This window comes from Chinchilla lanigera, unplaced genomic scaffold (assembly GCF_000276665.1).
Source record: "Chinchilla lanigera isolate Chin_1 unplaced genomic scaffold, ChiLan1.0 scaffold00099, whole genome shotgun sequence".
NCBI classification, from domain to species: domain Eukaryota; kingdom Metazoa; phylum Chordata; class Mammalia; order Rodentia; family Chinchillidae; genus Chinchilla; species Chinchilla lanigera.
Window position 1 is genome coordinate 4,585,627 of NW_004955500.1, and position 27,130 is coordinate 4,612,756.

The window sequence follows — 27,130 nt, forward strand, 5'->3', positions numbered from 1 at the left end:
TTTTTTTGGTTTTTCTCCGGTACCGGGAACTGAACTCACGACCTTGCGCTTGCCAGGCAGGCGCTTTTGCCACTGAGCTAAATCCCCAGCCCCAATTATCCAGAAATTACGTTGTAGTCTTTCTAAACTTTTCTTTCCTCAGGTAAACATGTATTTTTTACCTTTCAAAAAGAGAATTATTATTTCACAGTTTGTAATTTGCTTTTTCACTCTAATATATAGTAAATAAGCAATAAGTGTAGGTCACTGACATTTGAATGGTCACATAACATAATGAATGTACAAGTTAAGCAGTCCATTTCTAGGTTTAGAAAATTGCAGTCTTCTTCATTAATACAGCATTGAAATGAATGTTCTGGCTTTTTTATTTTAAGTCACTAATTTGGGATGGAGTAATGCACATATTAACAAGTTTAGTTTTCTAATTTAAATACCAGTTTTGTGAAAGAACTAAAATAATCTTAATTATTTTCTTGATAATTCCAACTAAGAAATTAGCTATCAAATTTATGATAATTGCAGGTCTATTTTGTTCAGTACTGAGGATTGGGCCCAGGGCCTTTGCACTGAGCTACATCCCTACCTCTTTTTATTTTTTATTTGAGCATAGGGTCTCCCAAGTCTCCAGGCTGTGCTTGAACTTACAGTCCCCTTGCCTAAGGATCCCAAAGCAATATAGATCCATCTTTACTATAACGCACTTTTTGGTGTTTTCTGTAAATGTACGTTTCTTCACTTCTTTCTTTTCCTTAAAAAAAAAAAAGAAAAAATGAGCCCAGAAGCATCTGTGTGTCTCAAAATTGTGAAAGTAGGTGGCTTGTTTCCTGACTGCACCTTTTCTTCCATGGTAGGTGTTGGATGACAAGCTGGTGTTCGTGAAAGTGCATGCACCGTGGGACGTGCTGTGTACGTACGCTGAGCTAATGCACATCAAGTTGCCCCTGAAACCCAATGACCTGAAAACCCGCTCTTCAGCCTTCAGCCATCTCAACTGGTTCACTAAAGTCCTCAGTGTGGACGAAAATATCATCAAGCCGGAGCAAGAGTTCTTCACGGCCCCATTTGAAAAGAACCGAATGAATGATTTCTACATTGTTGATAAAGATGCCTTCTTCAATCCGGCCACCAGAAGTCGCATTGTAAGTCGAAGCTAAATTTATTTAGTTTCTGTCTTAGGGTCATTTGGGACTTATTGTCCAGTTGTTGGTGGTTTGGTTTGGGTGGTATGGTTTCGGTGTTATGTATTTGTTTGTTTGTTTGTTTGTTTTGAGACAAGATCTTGCTGTATAGCTCAGGCTGGCCTTGAGCTCATTTTGTAGCCAAGGTTGGCTTCAGACTCATGGTGATCCTCCTGCCTCAGCCTCCCAAGTGCTGGGATTATAGGCGTGGGCCACCATACCCAGTGACTTGGTTTTGAAAGCTGAAAAACACGAAAAATGCCTACAGATTCCTGTTACAGTGTAAGCAACACTTAGATTGGCTGGCTCTGCTATATAAATCACACACTCCATTTTGGAATCTTTTCTAGGTTTACTTCATCCTCTCGCGGGTCAAGTATCAAGTGATAAACAACGTGAGCAAGTTTGGGATTAACAGACTCGTGAGTTCTGGAATCTACAAGGCAGCGTTCCCGCTCCATGATGTAAGTCGAACGGCGGAAAGGAACCGAGAGGCCTAACGCGTGCGGTGTTGACAGGAGGGAGGGCTGAGCTGCCTGCCTTCACGCTGCTCTCTCGGTAAAATACGGATGATGTTCTCCAGAGTTACAAGCCTCTTGAGGGCAGAGAGGAACCTGAGCATTTTTCACCTGTGGATCTCAGGCGGAAGAGCTGCTGAGATGAAAGGAGTGGATGAAGGAATAAACAGTTTTGCTCCTGCTAAGGGCTGTGGCAGTACCGATTAGCAGCTCCTATGTAGCAGGATTTCTAGGACAGAAACTTCTACTATGTTATTTTTCTGCTTCAATGACCTTGTAAAAGTCATGTACCTGTTCTGTTTCTCAGTTTCCCTGCCTGTAAAGTCAGGGTAATGACAGTCCTCACCTCATAGGGTAGTCATTAGGATTAGTCAATGTCAAATGTTAGTCCCTGGCCTGTATTTAAGTGTTAGCTACTTTTATAATTACTCGCAAGTGCTGTCATTAAATGGAAAGATACGAATTCTTTGTAAGGAAAGTATACGTTAGAAATTCTCATTTATCAATTGACTATGCCGTAGACCTTTTCTCCCTTGAAGCCCCTTTTTTAAACTTGCCCAGGACTATGCCAGGGCTTTTTAAAAGGCACCTGTTGGATTCCTGTCACAGTAGCAGACCTCAGATTGTTGACCTCGGAGTCACGAGACCTTGTATTTCTGTGGCTCCCGTCAGGTGAGGGTCCCTTTTCACAAACGTGACTCCGAAGCGGTCGGGTTGTATTTAGGAAGCAGATGAAAATATGATCACGGTGCTCATTACTTTCCCTCTGGTTCTCAGTGCAAATTCGGCCAACGGTCGGAGGATCCCAGCTGCCCTAACGAGCGGTACCTTCTGTACCGGGAGTGGGCTCATCCGCGCAGCATATACAAAAAGCAGCCCTTGGACCTTATCAGGTGGGTAGTTGTGGGTAGTGCCCTTCCGGTGTCTGAGGGTGACCATACTCCGAGGACACGGCCAGCCCAGGGGCAGATGCTGTGAGCTGGGTTTTTACTGAGCTCTGTCCTGGATTTCTTTTGAAGCTTCCGTACGTAGGCAGGACTGACTGAGTCATCACCCATGTGGCTCAATCCCCAGCCCTTCAGGTCCCTGCAGGCCCATCCAGTACCACGTGGCTCATGACCCTGACTCTGATCATGTGATTGGGCGTCCTAGCTGGGCCATCCTGAGTCATCTCGTTAGCACAGACCACGGCCCACAAGGCTCAGAGCCTCATGGGTATAAACTAATGTGGCGGCCCAGTGGGCCCGCACGAATGCAAAGCTACTCCCGGCTCTCAGAAGATTCTAAGGGCTTGGAGGATCCTTTTAGCAACTGGGAACAAAGACCTGCCAAAGTCCTTATTGGAGAGGAGTAAACATTACATGTAGCTTACACTGCGTGGCAGGAGCTGTAAGTTCTCACTGCTTTTCTGAATCTGCTATGAAGACTGCGTCACGGTGTCTCACAAGAAATAGTGACTAGTTCAGGGCTTGTCTTCACAGGCGTTGTCTGCCCACGCTGGCCGCTGTCCAAAAGACAGTGCTGTCTGGGCCAGGTGAGGATCCTTGCTGCTGGAGAGAGAGACTGGGGAGTGCAGATAAGCCCCTAACAAATTAACAATAGAAAACTCTAATTGGAATAGAGTAACAGAACGATGAGACGGGAGTGCGGGTTGTTAAGAGCAGTTGTCTTGGCGTAGTTGGCGCTTGAGCTGAGACCTGGGTAGTGAAAAGATCTATCTAGTATTTTGAGGATTCGGAAGAAGTCATTCCAGAAATAGAGTCGCTTCTGCAGTGTCCCTGAAACATGCATGCATTTGACAAGATCAAGGCAACAGGAAACCGGTGCTGATGAGGAGGACGGCGAGACACAAAGTCAGAGGGCGGCTGGGGCTCGGGGAGGAGCTCGGAGTCTCCGTGTAGTGAGAAGCGCTTGTGATGCTTGAAGGAATTCTGTCGCAGCCCCAGCTTGCAAGGTGGAGGAGATGGCAGGGAGCACGGAAGCAGGGACACAAGCGAGCCAGGGGAGGGCATGCGATTTTGGGGAACACCGTGGGTGGGTTGGTTGTGGACCGAATGTGGAGCCTGGGGACAGAGGAGGCCCGGGGTGTCCTCACGTCTGTCTGGAGCCGGGTGCCTGCTCTTTCTTTTCACTTCTCAGTGCCGCCCGTAGGTGCCCGGCTTGGGAAAATGCTTTTCCTTTAGAGTGAGAGTTTTTAACACACTTAAATTGTTTGTTTTACATTTTGTTATGGGAAATGCACAAAAGTAGATAATACGGCCAGCCTGAGTGGCTGTATCTCCCCGCTCCAAAAATTTCTCAGCTCACTGCCCTTCTTGTTTCATCTTTATCTCTACCTCCTCCCTTTCCCCTTGGCTGGATCATCCGGAAGCAAATCCCAAATACCATTCATTAACGTCCATTTTTAAGTAGTTTAGGTTTTGGGTTTTGTTGTTTTTGTTTTGCTTTTTGAGACAGGGTCTCTCTGTGTAGGTCAGGCTGATCCTGAACTCACTTTGTAGCCCAGGCTGGCATCAAATTTGGACAGTCCTCTTGCCTCAGCCTCCTGAGTACTGGGATTGCAGGTGTGCACCACCACACCCAGCTCTGAATATTTTAAACATAACCAGAATACCCTTTAAAACAAAAGCGGCAGGGCTGGGGGTTTAGCTCAGCGGCATAGCGACTGCCTGGCAAGCGCAAGGTCGTGACTTCAATTCTTGGTGCCGGAAAAAAAAAAGTGCCAACTCCCTAAATTCATCAGATAATCAGTGTTTAGATTTCCTTAATTGTCTGTAAAAGTATTCATAGTTTTTTTGTTCAAATCAGGATCCAAAATCCGAGTGTTATATTTCAGATTTTCTCTGTAAGGTTTTGTTCTTTTTTTTTTTTTCCATCCAGTTTTCGCAGTAATTCCTTACATCTGGTTTTACTCCCTGCATTCCAGTTTTATTTCCCCCAGTGGCATTGCTGATACTGCTGAACATGCTCCTCTGTTCTGTTCATTTGCCTTAGTTAAGGAATGTGATCCTCGTGTAGGAATTTTACCTACTTTGTGCGAAATACTTCATACTTGGAGTTAGATGCTTTTATCAGAAGGACCATAATATCCAGTCGTCTCTCTTATTCTGTGATGCTAGTAGCCCTTAATAATTCTTGCTTTATAATTTCATAGAAATTTCATTTCAGAATTTCACTTGATCAGACTCTTTCTTTTTTTTGGTACTGGGGATCAAACTCAGGACCTTGCGCTTGCCCGGCAGGCACTTGCGCCCCCAAGCTATATTCCCAGCTCCTGATCAGACTCTTAAATCCCTCGTCCCTCATTTATTAGCTGGATTAAAGTCCCAAGGAGGCACTTTTATTAACCCCATTTTCCCTGTGCAATAAGATTTTAAATGAAGATGTTTGTACATATGTACATACCGTCGGTCATCCCTGGTACTGTGGGGACTGGTTCTAGACCCTCTGAGAATAATAAAATCCACAGATGTCCCAGTCCTCTGCATAAAATGGTGTAATATTTGCATGTAATCTACATGTATATTTACATATACTTGAAGTCACCTCTAAATTATTTGTAATACCTAATATAATGAAAATGTTATATAAATACTGGTGATACTCTGATGTTTTGGGACTAATGACAAAAAATAAAGGGATTGTTTCTCTCCCAGTATTTTCCGTCAGTAGTTGCTTCAGTGCCTCTCCTGTGGAGTGCTGACTGTGTTTAAGATTGACATCGGTGTGAAGTTTTCATTGTTTTAATCTCCTTTTGTATTAAACGTGTATCCTCTGTTGGCAGGGTGGTAGGTAAGCCTTCATCAGTAGAAGACATTTTTCCCACTATTTTAAGTGTAGTTTGCTAAGGAGAGCATGTGTAACTGTTTTCCACCTCTGGTCCGCATGTTCTTCCCCTCACTGCTTCGCTCGTGACCCCGTAAGCATCCAGCTGCTGACCTCCATGAGTGGTTCCCAGGGATTACCTAAAGGGGAGCGAGCTCCTTCCCCGAAAGGGAACTGAGCAAGTTGGAAAGAGCAGCCTATAGGAAGCAGACTTTGCACAGGTAAAGGAAGTTTCCCCTCCAAAGTCCTGTCTTCACCATCAGAGAAAAGAGGATGTGTGCACAAGACGAGAAGGATTCTGTATAAGCACCTTCGTGAGTGTGAAATGTCGCTCATGGGAATGAAAAATGTGATAGCAAAGCTCCAGTAAAAAAAAGTTCAAGACGAAAGATGTTGGGAGGGATTTATTCAGGGAGTGGAAATGCGTAGGCTCCCTCCAGGGTTGAACGTACTGAGGACGTTACAGTTGGGGAGAGTGTGGGCTGAATTTGTAGATAACCACACCGAACACTAAGCAGTGAACCATCGAGACTTGAGGTTAAGTTGAGGAGCTTGTGTCCCTTTTGGTAATGCTTGGGAACTATAGATGACAGTCAAAAGCGTGGATGCTTAAGGGACTATTAGTGAAGCAAAATATTGGGCAGGAAGGACAAAGTGATCATAGCAGATGCTGTGGTTCAGCCGTGAATAGTGAATCATAATAACGTAAAGCGAGAGTGTTTTTTTTTCCGGAACCGGGAATTGAACTCATGACCTCGTGCTTGCCAGGCAGGCACTGTGCCCCTGAGCTAAATCTCCAGCCCCGGGAGAGTCTTGATGTCACCAAATATTGTAATATAACTGTGTAGAAAGAACGGAAGCAGCGATGCGGATGGATGATGAGGCAGGAGGTTGGACAAGAGCTTAGTCCTGACCTTGCAGACTAGAAAGTCAGTGACGAGCCACAGAACTGACAAACAGTACGCTGCGCTTCGTATTAGCAAACTGGAAGAGACCCTCGAAGAGTCAGCTCTGACGGCTGACAGCGGTGCTTGGAGGCAGCAGGGCGCAGGATGTAGGGCATGTGGCTGAGAACAGCTCCTTTTAATAATCAGCCTTCTAGACTTCCCCACCCTGAGCATACACCTGTAACCTCCATAGCTCCAAGCCTATCTTACATATGACTGATGTTAAGAGCTGGATGTTTTTGGCAGAGATAGTCATCAGCGAATATCCCATTCGAAGGAGTTGTTATTCCCGACTTCTGAGAACTAGGAGACAGGTTTCCATAGAAGATATAGGAAACATTGCCAACCTTGCCTACAGCGTAGCAGGAATGACTTAGGAAGTAATGACTTCTCTGCCACTGTAAGTTTCCAAGTAGGGATTATGTGACCATCTCTCTAAATTACAAGATATTTTTACTATTGGGAGGTTGGACCAGGTGACTTGTAAGATTCTTTCTACTTTTAAATGTGACATGTTGAGGCTCAATGGTTTATGAGAACTGTATTAGTCTGTTTCCATTACTATAATGAAATAACTGAAGCCAGGTGTTTTCTAAGGAAAAGAGGTTATTTAGCTCACAGTTTTGGAAGCTGAAGGTCCAAAAAGCTTAGAACCAGGTCTTGGGAAGGTCCCCCAGGTGTATCATGCCACGGCAAGAGGCCACTTCTGAGGGAGAGGTCACATTACAGGAGGCCAGAGAGAGGAGAAGACCTTTTCTCACTCTTTCTGTAACAGCCTCTGGTGAGAACTACTAATTCCTTCTGAGGACGATGCCTTCCGTGACCTCCCGCTGGGTTCATAAAGGTCACAGTGCCTCACGCTTCCACCCTGATGACCAAGTTTCTGACGTGGGCACCCTGAGGTGACACACTTAACCCAATACCGAAGTCGTAGCAGTAACAAATTACGGAAAGCGTAACAGAAGACAGGTTGAGACGTCTCACGCCCACGGCCAGCCTGTTCTCTCCCGGGCACTGTCCTGAGCCTGTCGTTCGTCTGCCATCTCTGAGCCAGACGATAAAGCTCAGTCCCCGGAAAATGCACTTTGTTCCTCCTGCCTTCTAATCTCTCATCGGTCCCGGCCTTCCCCTTCCCCGTAGATGTGGCTTCAGCCCCAGGGGCAGTCCTTCAGCTCGCAGCCCTCCAGCGTAAAGGAATACGTTCACCTGTTTAAGTAGAAAGTTAAAAGGACATGTAGAGGAAAGCTTTCGTATTTTGATATACTTGGATCCTCGCCGCGTTCAGACGGAGTATATTGTTACACTGTGAGTTTCCTTTTGGCCGGTAATGCCACGCCAGAAACGTGCGGCCTGGGGCACACTGCCCGGCACCCCTAGCGACACCACTGCTTCAGCCAGGCCCGTGGCTGTGCCTTGTGGCACCGGTGACCTGCGTTCTACAGGAGGAAGGATAGATATGGTACGAGATACTTTGAGAGACCACGGTCACGTACCACTTACTACAGCGTGGTGATGATTGTTGTATCTTATTATTTGCTATCTTTCTGTGCCTATTTATAAGTCAGATTTTATCATGGGTACATATATATATGGAAAAAGCATAGCATATATAAGATCTAGTCCTCCCAAGGTTTCAGGCATCTACTGGGGGGATTGTGGAACGTGTCCCACGCAGACTGGGGAGACAGTGGTATTATCACGTCATTTCCTTGTTATTGTTTGTGATTTATATCTCCTCCAAAAGAAGTTCTATGTAAAGCCGGGTTACTGAGCGAATTGTCCGTTTATTTCATGCATATTAAAAATAATCTTTCGGACAGTGTGTGAAACAGTGCCGGCATTTACAAAGAGTGAGGATCGTACGCTGCTTCCTCCATATTCAGCATTTTTCCCTGTCTGGTTCTTTTCTAAATTTACTTTGCTTCCACTCGCAAATCAGTGGTAACGATCAGTTCTTGTGTAGTAGTAGGTAGTAAACCTTTTTGCGTCGTAGACTCCAGGATCTGTTCTGAAGATGGGTATGTCTTTAAGGGTGAAGTGAGTTAGGAGTTTATGTGAAGCCTCCTTTATTTAAAATTAAAAAATAAAAAAATATTAGGGTGAAGGTGCTGAGTGACTGTGTGTGTCTTCTAAAACTAATCTGTCTGTCTTCAGGAAATATTACGGAGAGAAGATCGGAATCTACTTTGCTTGGCTGGGCTATTACACGCAGATGCTGCTGCTGGCCGCGGTGGTGGGGGTGGCCTGCTTCCTCTACGGATATCTCAACCAGAATCACTGTACCTGGAGGTAACTTGGCTCCGTGCTTGTTGCCACACTGAAAAGATGGTTAGCTAGAGAATGGTTTTCAGGGTGTTAGGCTGTTCTGGTTAAAAACAAAAAACAAATAACACGCACTGCCTTGGATGGTATATCCTTTATTCTGGGCATCATAACCAAGGGAAACGGAGGAGATTTCTTCTCTGATAATCCGACCAGCCTCTGACAGGAATATTACCCTGAGGAGACACTGCAGTATTTTAAGACAGTACTTTGTTTGAAGAATAAAGGAGGCCTGGCGGAGGTTTGCCCTTGAACTTCGGGCCCCAGAGGAACGCTGCAGCCCGCCCTGCAGATGTGGACCGAGGAGCAGCTCAGATTCCCTCCGAGTTTCAGCGGGAAGGCTGGTGAAGCAGGCGTTTCTCAGTGTTCAGCAGCGGCCTCTCGGTCTATATTGAGCATTGTGTGTTTCACAACTGAGATATCCAGCCATTGTTTCGTGTTTTGCTTTTACAGTAGTATTCCTTTTACAGTAGTATTCCAGGAAAAATTAACGACAGGTAACGCGCTGTGTGGAGCGCTAGAATTCAGACACAGCTGCGCGGTCGCAAGGGAAGTCCCTGCTTGCCCGTGCCCCCGATTTCACCATCTCTGTTCCGCAGTGCGCCGTCCTCCCGCGGCTGGGGGTGGTCCTCCCCTCCAGGAGGGGTGCAGCGCTGGGCCAGGCGGGTTTCTCTTGACCACCTGGCCTCTTTCCAGATGTGGCAGCCAGATGTGGGCACCAGGAGTGACTAGATGACCAAAATTTTCAAGCCCTGAGCGTATCATTCTGGCATCTGCGGCAGAATCCCCCCGGCAGCCCTCACCCACAGGCGTGGTCCCACAGCCCGCTTAGCAGAAGGTTCTGAAGCTTTCGTGCCATTATCTTCTGGGTGAGAAGCTGCAGATGGCTTTTGAGGTGCTTTACCCTCTTCCTTGAGAAAGAGTGTGGAGGCAAAGGCTCGATGTTGCTGTCTTTTTCCTGAATTTCGCCTCAGCATCTTCATTGTTTTCTGTACCACCTCAGCTTCAGAAAACAACAAAGGCATCGCAAAAACACATTTTCAGAGTGAAAATTTGCATGCTTATAAGGTTTCTCAAGTGGTTGTTCTGATTATAACTCACTTTATGAGATCACGGTGATAACCACGTCACACACAGTTCCTGCATTTCACACAGCTTAATTTACTGCAAATGGAGCCAGGGTGTCGGGGTTATACTCCCTGTGGTCAGAACTGTTTGGCTTTAATTATTAAATAGCTTTAAAATGTTTAGAAGGCGTGAATCTTAAATATTTCAATTCTATTATGTACTTAGTAGATTCACAAGAATAGAAAATGTTTTTAAAATGCAAGGAATATCGAGCTGTCACCCAGTATAAGAAAAGGAAGTCAAGTGTGGTGGACATGTTTATAATCCCAGCCTTCTGGGAGGCTGAGACAGGCCTCAACTCTAGTGGGGGTGGGGGGAGGAGCGGGGGAGAGAGAGATAACTTTTTTTTTTCTTTTTGAGACACAGTCTCCTATGCAGTGCAGGCTGGCCTTGAGCTCACTTTGTAGCCCAGGCTGGCCTCGAAGTTGCAAAGTTCCTCCTGCTTCAGCCTCCAGAGTGCTGGGATTACAGGCGTGCACCATCACGCCCGGAAAGATAACATTTTTATTGCTGCCTTTAAGTTTTTTGTTCAATTTTGTCCCTTCCCTTTCTACTTTGGAAAGAATTACTGTACTAAATTTTGTATTTAAAATTCCTTCGTCTGTGCCTTAAAAATACATTTAATTTTGTGTGGCTTTGAAAACATGTATATCCATATATAAGTGGAGAATACCACAGGTATTTCCTCCTCTAAAAAAATGCCTGAAATGTATATCCTTTTCTAAAAAAAGGTTTATGGGGATAAAGATCAGGTAGTGTACATGTACCCACCTAAACTGTGAAGTTCAGTACGCTTTAAGTATACTCACCGACTTCTGCAGGCATCATTACCACCTAGTTCTAGAACATGTCCTGTCTCCTATAAGAGACCTTTGCCCACCAGCGGTCTTCTCCTAACCCTCCTTTCCCTTCGCCCCTGGCAGCCACTCATCTGCCTTGCATTTCTGTGAATTTGTCTATTCTGGACATTTCATGAAAGTGGACCTATAGCAGTACGTGGTCTTTTGTGACTTTTGCTTAGTAGAGTGTTTTCAGAGTTCATCCGTGATGTAGCACTCATCAGCATTTCGTTCCTTTTGTAGACAAAGAATATTCTGTTATATGGCTGTGCCATGTTGTTTATCCCGTGGTCATCGATGGACCCTGGGGTTCCTAACATGCTTTGGCTGTTAGGAATAATTCTCTTGTGACTGTTCATTGATAAGTTTTTATGGGGACGTTTGGTCACAGATCTCTTTAAGAATTTCTGGGGTCCTTGGTGTCCTGTGTTTAACACTTTGAGGAACTGCCCCAGTGTTTTCCAAAGGGCCTGCGCCGTTGTACACTCCTGTCAGCGCTGTCTGAGGATTCCAGTTGCTCCACATTCCAGGCAGCACTTATTTCATGGTTTTTGTTTTATTAATATCAACCATCCTGGTTGGTACAAAGTGTGCGGTTGCTGATCTGTATTTTCCTCCTGCCAGAGATGTGCATCTTCTCGTGTACTGTCATTAGCGTAGCTTCTTTGGAAAAACACCTGTTCAAATCCTCTGCCCACTTTGTGTCCTCTTGTTGCTGCTGAGTTGTGACCGTGCTATGTATATTTGGGACGGCAGTCTCTTACAGCATATTGTCTTAGTCTGTTGGGGCTGTGGTAGCAGAATGCCGTAGACTGGAATGGAGGTTTATTTCTCACAGGTGCAGAGGCCCGAAGTCAAAACTTAAGGTACTAGCCAGCGGTTAGCGTTGGTGCAGGCTGCATCCCCTGGAAGGAATCCTGTGTCCTCATAGGCCAAAAGGGAGAAGCCCGCCTCCCCCCCCCCCCTGTCAGCTCCTCTATGGTTGCATGATTAGGAGAAGGGCACCCGCAGGGCCCTCCCTAAATATTGTCACGCCAGTAGCACCGGAAGTTCAGAGGAAACACATTCAAACCATGGCAGATGTATTAAAAATGTCCTTTCCCATTGTTCGAGTGGTTTTTTCACTTTCTCGTGCTACCCTTTGAGGCACAACCAGTTTTCATTTTTATGATGTCTAGTTTACCTGTTCGCTTTCCCTTGGGTTATTTGTGCTTTTAGTATCATATCTAGAAATTAGTAATCCCAAGGCATGAAGATGTCCAGCGTTTATCTGCTGAGAGTCTAAGTAGTTTCGGTCAGTGATTCATTTGAGCTAAGTTTTGTAAATAGTATGGGGCAGGGTCTTCTCTGTTGTCTTCATGTACGCCTCGAGGTGTCCCACCGTGATCTGTGAAAGGTGCTTTTCCCCGTTGAGTTGTTTGGGCGCCCTTGTTGAAACTTAGTTGCCCTGACTGTGAGAGTTTATTCTCAATTCTTTTTTTTTTTTTTTTTTTTTTTTTTTTTTTTTTTTTGGTTTTTCTCCGGTACCAGGAACCGAACTCACGACCTTGTGCTTGCCAGGCAGGCGCTTTGCCGCTGAGCTAAATTCCCAGCCCCTATTCTCAATTCTTTTCCAGCTATCAACAGTCGGTTTTTTGTGCAGGTGCCGCACTCTATTGGTTACTGTACTTTGTATCAGAGATTGAAATTAGGAACTTCCAAGTCTTGTCCTGTTTTTAAAAAATTAGCTTGGCTGTCCTGCATTTCCACACGGTCTTTATGACTGCTTCGTTCTCCCTGGTTTGGGTCATACTTCTCTGTTTCTTGTTTTTATGTTGAGAATTTGGCATTTTAAATAGTAGAAGACAGTAAATATGGAAATCAGATTTTTCCCTCTCCTCTGGATTTGCTGTTTTTGTATTTTCTGTTATTTCTGCTGCTCTTCTTTGTCTGGTTACTTTCCTGGGGCAGTATTGGGGATTGAACTCAGGGCCTTTACACTGAGCTACATTCCTAGTGCTTTATTTTTTATTTTGACACAAAGTCTTACTAAGTTGCTAAGTTGCATAGCCTGGACTCAAATTTGCAATCTCCCTGCCTCAGTGCTGGGAATATAGGCGTGCACCACCATGGCCAGTTTTCTGGTGCATAATTCTTTGCCAAATTTTCGCATGTTGCAAAACTTTTACCAGTCAGTGTCTAGTTTTTCCCCCTCCCTTTACTAATGTTTTTAACGACATTCTTTCAAAAAATCTTTACTTTGTCAGTATTTTCCTTCATGGTTTATGCTTTGTGGTTTCTTGTTTATGAAATTTCTCCTTCCCTTGAGGTCAGTAGCAATTCTGTCTGTTGCTAAGTTGGCAGTCTTGGCGTTCTTCTTTTCCACCTGGGGTTGACTTGTGTGTGGTGTGATGTTTAATTTCATGTTTTTTCGGATGAATACTCTGGCTGAAAGGTCAGTGCTCGCCTTAGTGATCGGCTGAACCAGCTCTGTCTCAAGTCAGTTTTTGTCCCGGCAGAGGTCTTCATTCCGTTCTGTTGGTTGCCTTTCTGAACCTCTGCCAGGACCTCAGGACTTCTGACTGTTGGGAGCTTTTGTTCCTCCATGGAATTTATAGCTTAAGTGGAAGAGATAGGACGTCTTTATTACTCCTTCCAAATTATGACTATCATAGAGGAAGGTCTTCTGTCTTCTGAACAGTTTTCAAATTGTTGCCATAAATCTGAAGACCTCTTGGACTGAATTTGTCCCTATACTTCTTAAACTACAAAAAATGGCATTTAAAAATCATTTCCTAATTACAGCAAGTAAGGGAAGACACATTCCCTTTTTCTGTGCCTGTATATATTTTGTATATTGATTTGGTATCCATCAAAGTACTAAGCATGTTAATTCTAATAATTACTAAGTTTCATCGAGTGATCTGTAGAGACAGTCATGTAATCTATTAGTGATAAAAGTTTTCTTACCAAGTCTGGTGATGCACGCCTGTAATTCCAGTACGTGGGAGGCTGAAGCAAGAGGATTGCAAGTTCAGGCTGATCCTGGGCACCTTAGCGACTGAGTGGGACCTTGTCTCAGAGTAAAAGGGCTGGGAATGTAGCGTAGTACGAATGCCCTGGGTTCAATCCTGAATGCCACAAATTTTTTTCTTTCTCTCTGACAAATCTGCATGGCTTTATTGTCTTTTATTTATTGTGCTGGGTGGGGCCCCCAACTAAAAAGTGCTGAAAGTGGGGCCTTCTGTCATATTCCTGAGTCAGAGGAAATATTATCAACATTTACTATTATATATGATTTGTATAGATTTTATGTAGCTAACTTTTATCAGGCTAATGAAGTTTTCTTCTTTTGCTAGTTTTATAAAAATACAGTTTTGTTATTTTTTTATTGTAAAGAAAATTTAAAAAAATATAGACAAAAACAAAACAACACAGAAACAATAAAAATTATACAGGGTTTCAAAACAAAATGATACAAATTAACAGTGGCTGTTACATTACAGATTGTTATCTTCAATTACGTTGCTCAGATTACCAGATGTAAGAGTGGAAGATTGAGCAAACCAGTAAAGAGAATAAAAAATAATTTAAAAGATATTAGAAACGATACAGAGCTTCACTAAAGGAGATGGTAGGAATTCACCAGTGGTTGCTGTATTACATACTGTTGTCTTCAGATTAGCTGTTCAGATTACCGGAGAGAGCATGCAAAATAGGTCAAAGAAAAATTAAGCATTAACTGTTCCTTTCAATAAGCCAGCGGATATTAGATTTTATCATACTGCTCTAAGAAGTTCTTCCATTAAAATTTTTACTTCCCTTTTATTTCTCTTTAGCAAAGAAGTCTGTGATCCTGACATTGGTGGAAATATCATAATGTGCCCTCAGTGCGATAAACTTTGTCCGTTCTGGAAGCTCAATATTACCTGCGAGTCCTCAAAGGTAATTTTTTTGTCCGTTTGTTTGTTTTGAGGACAGGGTCTCGCTATGCAGTCCAGGCTGACCTTGAGCTCACTTTGTAGCCCAGGCTGGTCTCGAACTCGCAACGATCCTCCTCAGCCTCCTGAGTGGTGGGATTACAGGCATGCGCCGCCACACCCGGCGGTAATTTTTATTAGCCTAAATATTTACACATAAATGTAACTTTTCAACTCCACCAATCACTTAAGTACAACATAGAAATTATATCTTTTTCCTCTGAAGGATTTGGGAGAGTATTTTTCAACTAAACTTACAGCAGTATGGAAGGTAGTATGTAATATGTGTTTATTCCTCTTTTATAAATAATAGAGATTAAAAGCCTTATCTAAAATCTCATGGAGAGTCAGGAAATGGTAGAATTGAAATAATGTTTCAGGTAATCCAAACAGAGTCTCATACCCAGCTTATTATATGAATACTTTCTGTTAGATTTATTATTTAATGTATTTTCCTTAATTCAAGTGAGTAGAAATGTAAAATTTGTACTTGGGAAATTCATACTTGTGAAGTTTGTGTTTTCTATCTTGCAAAGTATGCTGAAGTTATGCTTGGATTTTTAAAGACCTTGCTGGTCAGATTTAGATTATGTGTATAAATACATACGTGGTTTTGTATATAAGGGAGAAAAGGTATTTGTCTCAAAACATGTCAGCAAACAAATGCATCTAGCTCCCCATGTATGTCCAGGTTGTTTGAGCCCTTAAAACTCAAGGTTTAGGGCAAGATTGAGATCAGAAGGAATGATGTGAAAAGCGGGCTGGAAGTTGCAGGGAGAGGTGAGAGCGGATGGCCAGCCCGCCTCGGGGCATCTCCCTGTCGCCTGTGCCATTCTCCCTCCTCTCCTCTGCTCCCCTTGTCCTGCCTGGGAGTTGAGGAATCAGTCTATAGCCCTAGAGCGCTCAGACCTACTACATGTTCATCTGCTGCCACCAGAATGCGTACTTCATACTTTCCAAAGTTCTTGTGCTGATGTTACTGCTTCTGATACATACACCGGTTAAGGTCACCCAGGAACAGCTGGCAAAGCATTGGCCACCAGTCTGCATCTTGCCATTGCGGAGTTGCTTGACCCCTGGCAGTGCTACCAGCCACCCCACTCTCAAATCCAGATTTACAGTTGAAAACCCATTTCACCACTTGGTTCAGATGGTTGCAAGGCCTTGTCAGCACTTGCTTTTCTGCCCCCTTGTATTATGAATTGAAGTAGACTGCCGTTCCCACACACAGCTATAAATGTCTCTTCTAGACTGCATAAAGTGAAAGGCCTGAAGATGCAGAGAGGAAGGAAGCTGCTTTGCAGTAATGCTGGTTCAAATTAAGGTCACAGCTTACACACCTGGAGGCGCGGGCTTCAGGCAGATGCCGGTGACGATGTGAGAGGCAAATTGTACTCTGAGAAAGCACAGGAGGAAAGTCTGCTTCCCTCCCGCACACTCCCACCACACGCTTCTGCCCTTGTTCTGCTCCGCCCTTAGCGTGTGATTCTCCTGTCTCTCTCTACAGTTCTTTCCGTTGTTTTGGAGACTCGGGAGCCCTTGGTTTTAGTCCAGTTTTGAAAGCTCCCCCACACCTTGCTGGTGTGACTTACAAAAGGAGGAGACATATAAAAGAATATGAAAGAAATGGTGGAATGGAGGGCTGGGGATTTAGCTCAGCGGCACAATGCCTGCCTGGCAAGCGCAAGGTCGTGAGTTTGATTCCCAGTACTGGAAAAAAACCAAAAACAGGAAAAAGAAATGATGGAATGGAAAAGAAAGTTCCAAAAGGGGGCACATTTTCTAGCTTAACTGATGGTTGATTAAGTCACGTGTTCCTTTGTCCCTTCATACCCTTGTTTATGTAACTTCTACCTCTTCCTTTTTGAAAGAGACAGACTAGTGCTAATTGATGTGTACACTAAAAGGATTAACGGAACTATAGATAGTGATATAAAATCAGGACCACGGAAATGAAGAAACAGCTATACAAACAGTAGGATTGATGCTTTTTTACTGTGATTTCACACTGAGAGAGAACGTTAGCCTTGTGGCTCGCGTGATAAAAGGAAACATGGCGAGTTTTAATCTTGTGCTCTTAGACGTACATCTAGTTATAAAGTTTTGATTTTACTCCTTTGAAGGAAGAAAGCGTAACTCGTGCTTAAACGTTCTAATTGGCTTTTGTGCTTGAGGTCATCGTGCCTGCCCTTGCGGCATCCTCTCTTCCCTGCTTCACGTGACTCAGTGTGCGCGGATTCGGGGCTGCCCTTAACATCCTGCCTGGTGCTCTGTGCTGTCTGACTGAGCGGGCCTAGCTGGGCTTGTCGTGAACAAAGCCCCTTGCTTACCTGCTGTGCCTCTTCCCCTTTTCGTGCGGCTCTCGTGGGACACAGCAGAGAAGTCAAACATCTTATTCTTCCTCCTGGATTCTTGATTCTCACACATACTGCAAGAATTTAAACGTACACCGGGCGTGGTGGCATACGCCTGTTAACCCAGCACTCGGGAGGCTGAGGCGGGAGGATCGTTGCAAGTTTGAGACCGGGCTACAAAGTGAGCTCAAGGCCAGCCTGAACTGCATAGCGAGACCCTGTCTCATAAAAGAAAAAAAAAGAATTTAAACTTAAACTGTTAACTTCCTAAATTGTCTCATTCCGTTATTCTTTTAAAAAAAATCCAGCTTCTTCCAGGCCTAACTCCCCCTCCTAGGAAGGCAAAGCCTGTCACTTACCTCGAGCTGTGTAGCCAGGGTGATGCTGGCAGTGACGGTAAACTTGCTGTTCCTCACCACGTGTTTGTCCCTCTACCCCTGAGATACATTTTCATTGACTTTCCTGAAGAGCAGCGCTGGGCTTCACACATAGTAATTTTTATTTCCAGAGGGCGGGGGGCAGAAGTGTCAGGGCCAACAGGGAAGTATCAGAGAGAGAAAGTGTTGCGTTGACTCCTAGCATGGGAGTGACGCTGCAGGGAATCTTTAATTTATAACATGCAAGAGCTGTTTTTCATAGGACTTTCCTTATCATTTACAGTAAAGGTTAAAGCGTAACATGAAGAGACGACTTGGAGATGATTCCGTAAGAGTCAAAACTAAAAAATTTGAAATATGTGCTGTGTGGAATCCCAAGACTAGAGGCGTAGGTGGAGAGCAGTCATGCATTTTTAATACCTCCTGCCTTGAGCTGGGCTTTTTAAAAGAATAATTGAATGGGACAATTTAGGGTCATGCTTTCTGATCGAGATAAATGTGAATGATCAAGGGGACATTTATGTGCTTTGGAAACCAGATGGATAAGTTGATGACTAGGTTTTTTCTTTTTAATAAAGAGAACATGACTAGTGTCTCTCTATAGATAATAGTTCACCCAGTCTCCGTGAGAGTGAAGGACAACCCAAAGCCATATGTTAAACAAAGTAGACTGAATTTTCTTTAGCATCTGGAAGGTTTGCTTTTTTCATCCCTAGCTGCTGCTTCTACCCAGTCTGCATCTTCACTTCGCATTGTTACAAAGTAGGTAGATCTTCGCCACTTTTGCTTTTACCTTCACAGTTTTAAGAAATGTAAAAACAGTTACCGACAAAAAGTTTGTGACCAAGTGAAAGATCTCCCAGGAAGCCATGGAAGGCGATGGGCTATGTTTGTACCAGTACTAGCCACGAAGCCACAACACATTATTCTCCTATTGTTTTGTTATGAAATGTTTTATTTTTTCCATAAAATAAAAAATATTTTTATGACAAATGAAAATTTTGAAATTCAGGTTTCAGTGTCAATAATAAATAAAGCTTTGTTACACGCACACACACACACACACACACACACACACACACACACGAACCCAGACTTAGCAGAACTAAAGAATAGAGCCTTCTTTGGCTGGATAACGTATCTGTGTTACCATTCTGCAATGTTAGAGAAAGCACCTGTGTATCCTTTATCCCAGCAAAAGCACCTGCCAGCCGTAAGATCAAAGCCACCCTTGGGTTTGAGGAGACCAGGCTCTTCTGGAGGAGAGCCGTCTCCACTAAACCCAGCTTTGTCCTTCCTTTAATAAGAAAAGCAGGAATTTTGGAACGTGCTCCTTTGAGGAGGGCGAAGTGACGGGAAGATGCAAATCATAAATCTGAAAGTTGCTTACTGGGCTTTCTGTTGTTGTAACCACCGTATTCCACACATTCATAAAGGAGCCGTTTCTCAGTCCTGACAGAGGCTTTACACGGAGCAGGATCTTACCAGCCACACCTGTTTTCTTCATTGTGATGCGGTAGATGCACTCTATCGTGATGGGAAGACGCGCTCAATGTAGCAAAGGCTGCTTGCTTTTAAACAACGAGAAATTCCGCTGTGAGTTCACACACATACGGTGATTGTTCAACTAGGTATCACCTTTAAAAGACACTCAGACTGCATATACAAGACGTTGCATGTTTACTAAATTCTGATGCATGAAGAACTTGATTCATTTACATGTTATTATTTTCCAGAAATTGTGCATCTTTGACAGTTTTGGAACTCTGATCTTTGCCGTGTTTATGGGAGTGTGGGGTAAGTCTCCATTTTTACACATTCAATTTAATAGTATCAACAGTTTAACGCTCAAACAGCCCACTGTAAGGCCTTGGATTGCCTAAGCTTCAGCTTCGCTAGAGCTTAAAGATAAACACATTTCCATTTTTATCCTGTACAGAGAGGGACAGTAGAGTTCAGGTTAAAGGAAGGCGAGGGAAAGAACTGGCTCAAATTTCATGAAATGAGGAGACATTGATTCATGCAGCTTGTAGAAAGGCTACTGCCAGGTGTCTTCCGCAGTCTCTCTCTTGTGGAATGGTTGTGCTTACGAAGGGTCACCAAATGGATCAGTGAACACAAGACCCAGTGGTGGTGGACACTTTTTAGAGCTGCCACTCCCGGATAAAGTGAACTGTAAAGGTGGCAAACTTACTTGATAAGTGATACTGTCTTTCACATATTTTTGGCGTTTTTGCTGGAGACCACACTCTGGCAAAATTCGACACATAAAAATAAAGATCAGATTTTTGTTCTCAGATCCCCATACTCCTCCATTGTAAAATATGTCTTTGTTTTACAGTAAGAACTCAGGTCCTGAACAAGGGGTCAGTGCTGTTAACGGAGGGCTCACAGTCTCAGCACTGATCTGTAACCTCTGTGACGAATACATCTGCTGAGCTCTGTTGCACTGATGGATGCTGATTGCAAAATAAAGAAAACATTTTAAATAAAGCCAAAAATACACATTAATTTTGCTAAGACAGACCTCAGATTTCCTACCAGCCTTCCTTTTCTCTGATCGCTAACTATTCCAAGTTGACGGAACTGCCTTTTGCACCAGGCTAATTTTATTTGTCTGAGTTGGAGAGTGTGGAAAACATTGTACTGCCCGCAGAGTCAGCTGTAGCTCCTTAAGCGTATGTCTAGATGGTGAACTTGGAGTGCTGTACGCTCCCGTCCTTGTTCCTGCCTTATGAGTGCCGCTGCTGTGAAACTCCTTAGAGAAAGTCTGAGACTGCAGAACCCGGCAGGCGGGAGGCTGAGGTGGAGTTACTCCTATCATCACCTTCCTCTCCGGAGGCGTCCCTTTCATCCGGATGCATGTGGCGCCGAGGGTATTTTTCTCCTCACTGGAAATGATAAAAGTTGAGGGTGGAACACCTCTTATAAGGAATACAGTAAAAATCATACACGTGTATCAAAAATGTCATCCCTTTTAGGTGAAATCAGTATCCCAGTCTTGCTGACTCGTGGAATCCTAAATGCAGCCCATGGTTGTAGTGAAGATTCTGAGCATTCTCACCCTCTCCGTGCCGTGTTGCCTCTTAACTACTTCCACCTGATTCTCCCTGGCTCGGACTCTTGGCCACACAGGCTAGGGTTTTTAATTTCCATATCCGAATGGCAAATGGGCCCTAGTAATTTCCAACAAAAGGAGCTGAGACACCTGGCTCGCTAAGGACCCGTAGAGTCTGGAAGCCTCGCTAGCTTCACACGGGGATCGGGAAATGGCTATGTAGCCGGCGCTTCCGGACCTGTGCCGCTCCTGGGGGTCTGCGGCAGCAGATGGACACAGCGCCTGCCGCCCCGCCTCTGCCTCCATTCAGCTCGGTTTCTGATTTTGGTGACAACACAGGTGTGTCTGACAGTCATTGTAGAAGTCACATCTGAAACTCTAGCTGCAAGAGAGGCTGAAAAGTGTAGTTCCTAACCTCCTTCAAGTTAGAGAAGTGCAGTAGAGACTGAGCAGGCTCATCTACCTCATAGACCTTTGTAAGTGACGAGTCTGGAGAGTTCCAAGGCCTGTTAAAACTATAGATCTTCAGCAGCAAACTCTCTAGTAACGAGAACACTCGCCTCTGCCAGAGCGTGTCTCTTGTCTTTACTCACTACAGAATATAACACCACCGACAGTGTGCTGCTCTGAACCTCTTTTTTGTGTATGGGCATCCTCATCTGATTTCTATTTTCTTTCTTTCTTTTCTTTCTTTCTTTCTTTCTTTCTTTCTTTCTTTCTTTCTTTCTGTCTTTCTCTCTCTCTCTCTCTCTCTCTCTCTCTCTCTCTCTCTCTCTCTCTCTCTTTCTTCCTATCTATCTACCTACCTACCTGTCTACCTATCTAACTCATTCATTCATTCACTCACTCATTCATTTATTGAGACGGGGTCTTGCTGTGGCATTCAGGTTGGCTTTGAACTCATTAAGTAGCCCAGGCTGGCCTTGAACTCATGTCAGTTCTCCTGCCTCAGCCTCCCAGGCACTGGAATTAAAGGCTTGCACCACTATGCCGGGCCCTATTTTCTTTAGAGCTAATAATGACCATGATGGAGAAAAACTGCTTTTTATTCCCAGAACCCAGACAGCCCCCTCTCTCTCACCTTACGTGTTGATGTAAGAGTTGTAACTCATTGACTAGAGCTTCAGCCGTGGTGTGTGATTTACCAGAGAGTGAGAGCGCAGCATTTCCCACTGGAGTTTCACTAGTTGTCTTACTGCAGAGGGAGGGAGCAAAGGCAACAGAATTCCTGTCTGTGATCATGCGGGTCATCCCTTGTCCTGGAGCTCTCTGTCTGGGACGTGCATGTGGACCGCCCTGGGGTGGTCTCGGAGCACAGTACTCTGAAACACTGGTGACCGTGCTAGGTTCCCAGACCTCCCCGAGTCGTTGCCCACGAGGGGTATGAGGAACCAAAACTCCCACCCGTTCCGGAACTCCCAGGGGTTTTGTTTTCAAGGCTGAGAATTTGCTAACAAAACCGTGACATTTCTTGCTTACAGCGCAGTCCTAACAGTTAGGAAGAGAACTGACCCTGAAGTTCAGGATTTCGTAAACATCAACCATTTTACCCCTTGTGTTCTAGTTCGGGGAGAAAAGGGAAGAGTAACCAGTATTCTTTCATAATAATAGCCTTGATTACAATTGCTTATCTTGCTTTGTTGTGAGGAAGGCAGTTTATTTTCATGAATCGTTTCCTGTTGGCACAGTTGCTAGATAGACACTGAGTAGATGGTGTGATTTTAAAGGCGAGGAAAATGGCAAGTAGATGAAGCAAATTATCTAACGCCCTATGCACAGAAAGCAACAAGCACAGAATAAGAAAGAGACCTGCAAACATGGCTGGATCCATGACAAACTGTGATGCACATTAGTAAATTTGTAGCAAGTTTGTGGAGAGGTGAAAAAAATATTTATGTTGATTGATGGAATGGCACTATTTTGTTTGGAGCTATCAAACGTGGGAATGACTTAGGACAGGTCAGCTCCATCTCCTTGGTTCTGTCTCCTGTGACATGGGCATTGACCTCTTCTAACATGAATAAGACTTCACCAGGCTTCCAGGTAATTTCGGTAGGTTTACGAGTACTGGTTTGTTTCATTTATGCATATGGGTGTTGTATTAGTCTGTTTACCATTGCTGTAGCAGAATGCGTGAAGCTGGGTGGTGGATAAAGAAAAGAGATCTATTTAGCTCTCAGTGTGGGACATTCAAGAGCATGGTGCACCACTGGTCCAGCACTGGTGAGGACACTTTGAGCTGTGTCGCATGCTGATAGGGTCATGGCAGGAGTTTGTGTAGGGAGAGCTCACGGCAAGACGGGAAGCCAGGTGCTGGGGAGGGGCCGGTCTTGCTGTTTCATAGCAACCTTCTCCCTTGGGAACTCACTGAGGTCCCGTGAGAACCACACACGTACTTCGAAGGCAGTGTCCCGACTCCTAGTCACCTCGCGCTGGGCCCCACTTCTCCACCGTTCCTCCCTCCAGTTCCCGGCATCAGCACCCAGAGGGCCAAGCTGGGTGTGCGTGAGCCCTGCCGCCACGCCCTCAGACCACAGTGCAGCAGGGCTTTAATGTCCTGAATCACAGTTTCTTCTAAAAGACTACGTTTGTGAAATCTGTGAGGAGGAAAGTGTGCATGGTGATTCCTGCAGTCTGCTGGACTCTGTCTAGCGTCAGGATTTGAGAACTGATGATGGCATCACCAGTGAATTGTCACATGCCCCGTGGTGTACCCTCCACCTCAGGTCAGCCAGACCTTTTCCTGAGGGCTGAGACCTTTCCCTGGTACAGCCGAGAGTGACGGAAAGTAATGCCGTGTGTAGGGAGAGCAGCTGGCGTCAGCTGGAACCTCTGAACGGGCAGTCTCCCACATACTGGGGCACCTCTTAGCGTCTGGCGTGGCTTCTTTCATTCCTTCGTTCACTGCGTGCATTACGTGCCTACCATGTGCTAGCGCTTTGGCTGTGAGCAGGCAGAGTCAGAGCCGCACGAAGGTGATGTTCTTGAGGACGTGATAGACCGTCAGCCTGGACGCAGATGTAGATCAGGACACATGCCTGCTGCCTGGGCTGAAGAGCTGAGAGGGATTGACGTAGGGAATAAAGTACATTCCTTTTAAGAAGACGTACAGCTGTCGCTGGCATGGTCTCACAGTTATGGGGGGCAGAGCTGAGAGAACTTCCGGGATGGGGACATAGGCGACACAGCAGTGGAGTTCTTGGATAAGTTAAAGTGGGGTCTCTGTTTGATGGAAACGCACAGCTGTTTGCCAAGGAGATACGCGGCGTAGGGCGCTTTCGTGAGTGGGCGGCATGTCACCCTGCTTTGCATGCGGCCCTCGATGGCTGGCGCAGGAGCACCTTCCACCGCCAGCAGGAGTCTGCTTAGGGACTGTATGCCGTACGCGGCCAGCGTGGGTTAGGTGGGCAGCGAGGTTGTATCACACCGTGGTCCGTTAAGATTTTCCCCTCATTGACAAAGGTTAGTTCCATCTTTTCACCAGGGACAGGGACAGGGACATACATGCCTAGGAAGACTTTGCTTGTAGAGCCATCACTCCGCTCACTCTTTACAACTTGAGCCTGATTCCAAGCTGCAGGTTATCTCTCCTCTCACGTCCTGGTACAGGAAACGCAGTAGTCAAAGCAAACGCTGCTGGAAAGTGGGAACTTTTAAACACGTCAGTTGTCCTCCCCACTGGGGAGTGCCGGATTCATGCTCCTCAGAGCCGCACCCCAAGATTCCACCCTGTGTCTCAGGGCCTCGCAGGGCCTGCAGCCTTCATTCCTGTGTTCTTCACCATCTACTCGTGTCTCCTCCACCCTAACTGCCTATTAGAGTTTAAAAGCAAAACAGAAGCGTGTGCCCAGCCCCCACTCCGGACCGATTACAGGGGAGTCTTGGAGGTGGTGCCTGGGCTCAGGATTGTTAAAAACTCCTCGGGTGCTGCTCATGTACAGCCAGGTGAGAGCTGGCTCTTCTCAGATGCCTCATGTGGGGACCCCATCGCTCCAGGTCACCCCACACACAGTGACAACTCCTGGCCCAGCCTTGGCCCCCGCATTCTCTGCTGAATGCCTGCCTCTGGCCTGTCTCCTTGAATAGCCCCAGACCCTGATCATCCCTGAGCCAGCTGCCCGCCTCAGCCTTGCTCCTCCGATTTCTGAAGGAGAATTAAAGGCGTTGCCCAAACCAGAAACCTGGCCAGCATCCTTGATGCGTTCCTGTGCCTCTGTCCTACCTGCGTCTCATCGGTCTCACTGCTCACCCTTCCTCAAAGATGTGCCTTATCACCTACCTGCCAGTGGGTCTCCCTGCCTCCCTGTGGGCCACCTCCAGTGTCACCCCCTCCGTGGTGTTAAAACTCTGACTTTGGAGGCACGTTGGGCCCTGGGATGTGTCCTCTGGCCTCCTTGCCCTTTCATGTGCAGTTCTACCTCCTGCCGTCTGCACTCGATCAGCTCAAGAGTCACCTCCTGGTTCGTCACAGTGGTCCCCTCCCCGAGGAGGGCCTTCCCCAAGACACCCAGCTAGATATTCTGGCCATATGCCCAGAGCGACCCGCATGTAGCTTTGTCATGACCCTCTTGCTAGGCTACTGCACTTTCCACACCCGCCTACCTGGGTGCTCCCTGAAGCACAGACTGGGCCTCGTTTGTTCTCAGCACCCCAGCAGACACTGAGAAGTGCTTGTGAGCAGATGGGAGCTAATTCCAGAGTTTCTGCCTCGGAAGGACTTCGGGGCAGCGGCCTGACGGAAAGGGCTGAGGAATTTGCCCTGAACCTGCACCTTCCGTTAACATTTAATGTTTTCCTTTGGTATTCTGAGTTATAAATTCTGAAGAATGAGTCCTAAAAATTATTTTTCATACTGAGGTAGAGACAAATACCAGTTTCCTGTAGAGGGGAGCATTAATTTATTTGGAGGGTTTTAAAACATTCCCTTCTCCTCCAGTCTCTTTGGAAGGAAGAAAGGGAGGGAACAAGACAGAAAGGACGCAGAGGAAAGCAGCTGGAATGGAGGACCGTGATCTGCTTTTGAGTGATGGATTATTTGCGTTTTTAGTTGGCAAGGAAGTGTTGGCAGCAGGACATTCCTGTTAGACGTACTGACAAGCGTCGGGACCCTTCCACGATTACCTTTCCCGTAAACTGTGTCTGTTTCATAAATTGTGTGAATTAGTGTTTCCTTTTAAAAATCATTTTTAACGAGTCACCTATAAATTAGATTCTGCTTACCATATATAGAGGTCTTATGGGTGATTGATAATCAGTGCGAATTTCTGGGACATCGCTCATCATTAAAGATCCACTGGGTCCTGTTCTCTCCCGTCGCTAGTCACGTTGTTCTTGGAGTTCTGGAAGCGGCGCCAGGCAGAGCTGGAGTACGAGTGGGACACCGTGGAGCTGCAGCAGGAAGAGCAAGCCCGACCGGAGTACGAAGCACAGTGCACTCATGTGGTGATAAACGAGATCACGCAGGTAAGGCGGGTGCGACTGGAGGCCGTTCATCTGCTCACTGCGTGGGTCTCAGCCCTGGCTGCCTGCTGGAAGCTCCAAGAATGCCGGTGTCCGGATTCTATCACTGTGCGCTCCGAGGCTGGTCGCCTGCGTGTGTTCTGGGCAGAGTTACTCCTTTGGTTTTCGGTTTTTGTAGCTTCTTTTTTTTTGTTGTTTTTTTCTGGTACCGGGAATCGAACTCACGATCTTGTGCTTGCCAGGCAGGCGCTGTGCCACTGAGCTAAATCCCCAGCCCCGGTTTTGTAGCTTCTCTGGTGATTCTAATGCACCAGCCAAGGTGAAGAGACAGTGTTTAAAGCAGTTGGTACAGTTTGTGTCTTGAGGTCCCCCCAGAGTCATGGGCGGGCTCCTAGAGTTTTTGATGGATCCATGGTCCAATGCTGGGGTTATGGGTGTGAGTGCTGCACCCGTCCTGGGTCGGGGAGCCTGAATGCAATACAAGGGAGGCAGGGAGGCTTGCTTTTTGCTGCTGCTCCCCGCTTTTTGCTCTTGCTGCTTTTGCTGTTTTCTACTACTGTGAACCGTTGCCCTCTGCCATGTGCCACTGTGCCTTGAAACCAACCAGGTATGGACTGAAACCTCCACAAACTTTGAGCTAAACAAACCTTTCCTTCCTTAATTCTGGATGTCAGGTATTTTGTCTCAGCAAGGAGAGAAAAGTAACTGAGACAACAGTAATCCCTGGAAATAACTATGGTACCTTCTTTGATAATAAAGGTAAACATGCCTCCTCAAAACTACACTGAGTTAGCTGTAGAAGGGAGAGTGCGTTCGTTTTTAACGTGGATTCTTAATTCTTCACGTGTACATTCCTAACCGCCCCTTAACCGTCCTAAACTGCTGACCCTTCTTCATCCAGCGCTGAGCCGCAGTCACTGCTCCACCTTCTGGTTGAGACGCGCAAAGAACAGTGTGTCTGTCATCCTGAAGTCAGGGAAGGGGATAGGTGGAGGGCAGCATTGCTTGTGGTGCAGCGAAGCTCAGGCACTGTGCTCAGCGTTTCATGTCGCTGGCAAAGCAGATTTACTGCCGCTGCTGCTACTGCTGCAAAAGAAAAACTATAAATCTGTACTTATTCCAAAGCCTCCAAAAGGTGCTTTTTGAACCCTCTGCATTATTGCTG

The 27,130-nt window shown here is 45.6% G+C and overlaps 1 protein-coding gene across 5 annotated transcripts in view; it reads left to right on the top strand.

Moving 5' to 3' along the window:
- Positions 1-27,130, top strand: part of Ano6 (anoctamin 6) — a 190,321-nt gene that overhangs the window by 123,313 nt on the left and 39,878 nt on the right. For all 5 annotated transcript variants that reach the window (XM_005406593.2, XM_013505697.1, XM_013505696.1 and 2 more), the window contains 7 exons: positions 852-1,139; positions 1,529-1,642; positions 2,474-2,589; positions 8,623-8,757; positions 14,576-14,681; positions 19,184-19,244; positions 25,826-25,968. In XM_005406593.2, the coding sequence (XP_005406650.1) occupies positions 852-1,139; positions 1,529-1,642; positions 2,474-2,589; positions 8,623-8,757; positions 14,576-14,681; positions 19,184-19,244; positions 25,826-25,968 (963 nt within the window). The remainder of the gene's footprint in view (positions 1-851; positions 1,140-1,528; positions 1,643-2,473; positions 2,590-8,622; positions 8,758-14,575; positions 14,682-19,183; positions 19,245-25,825; positions 25,969-27,130) is intronic.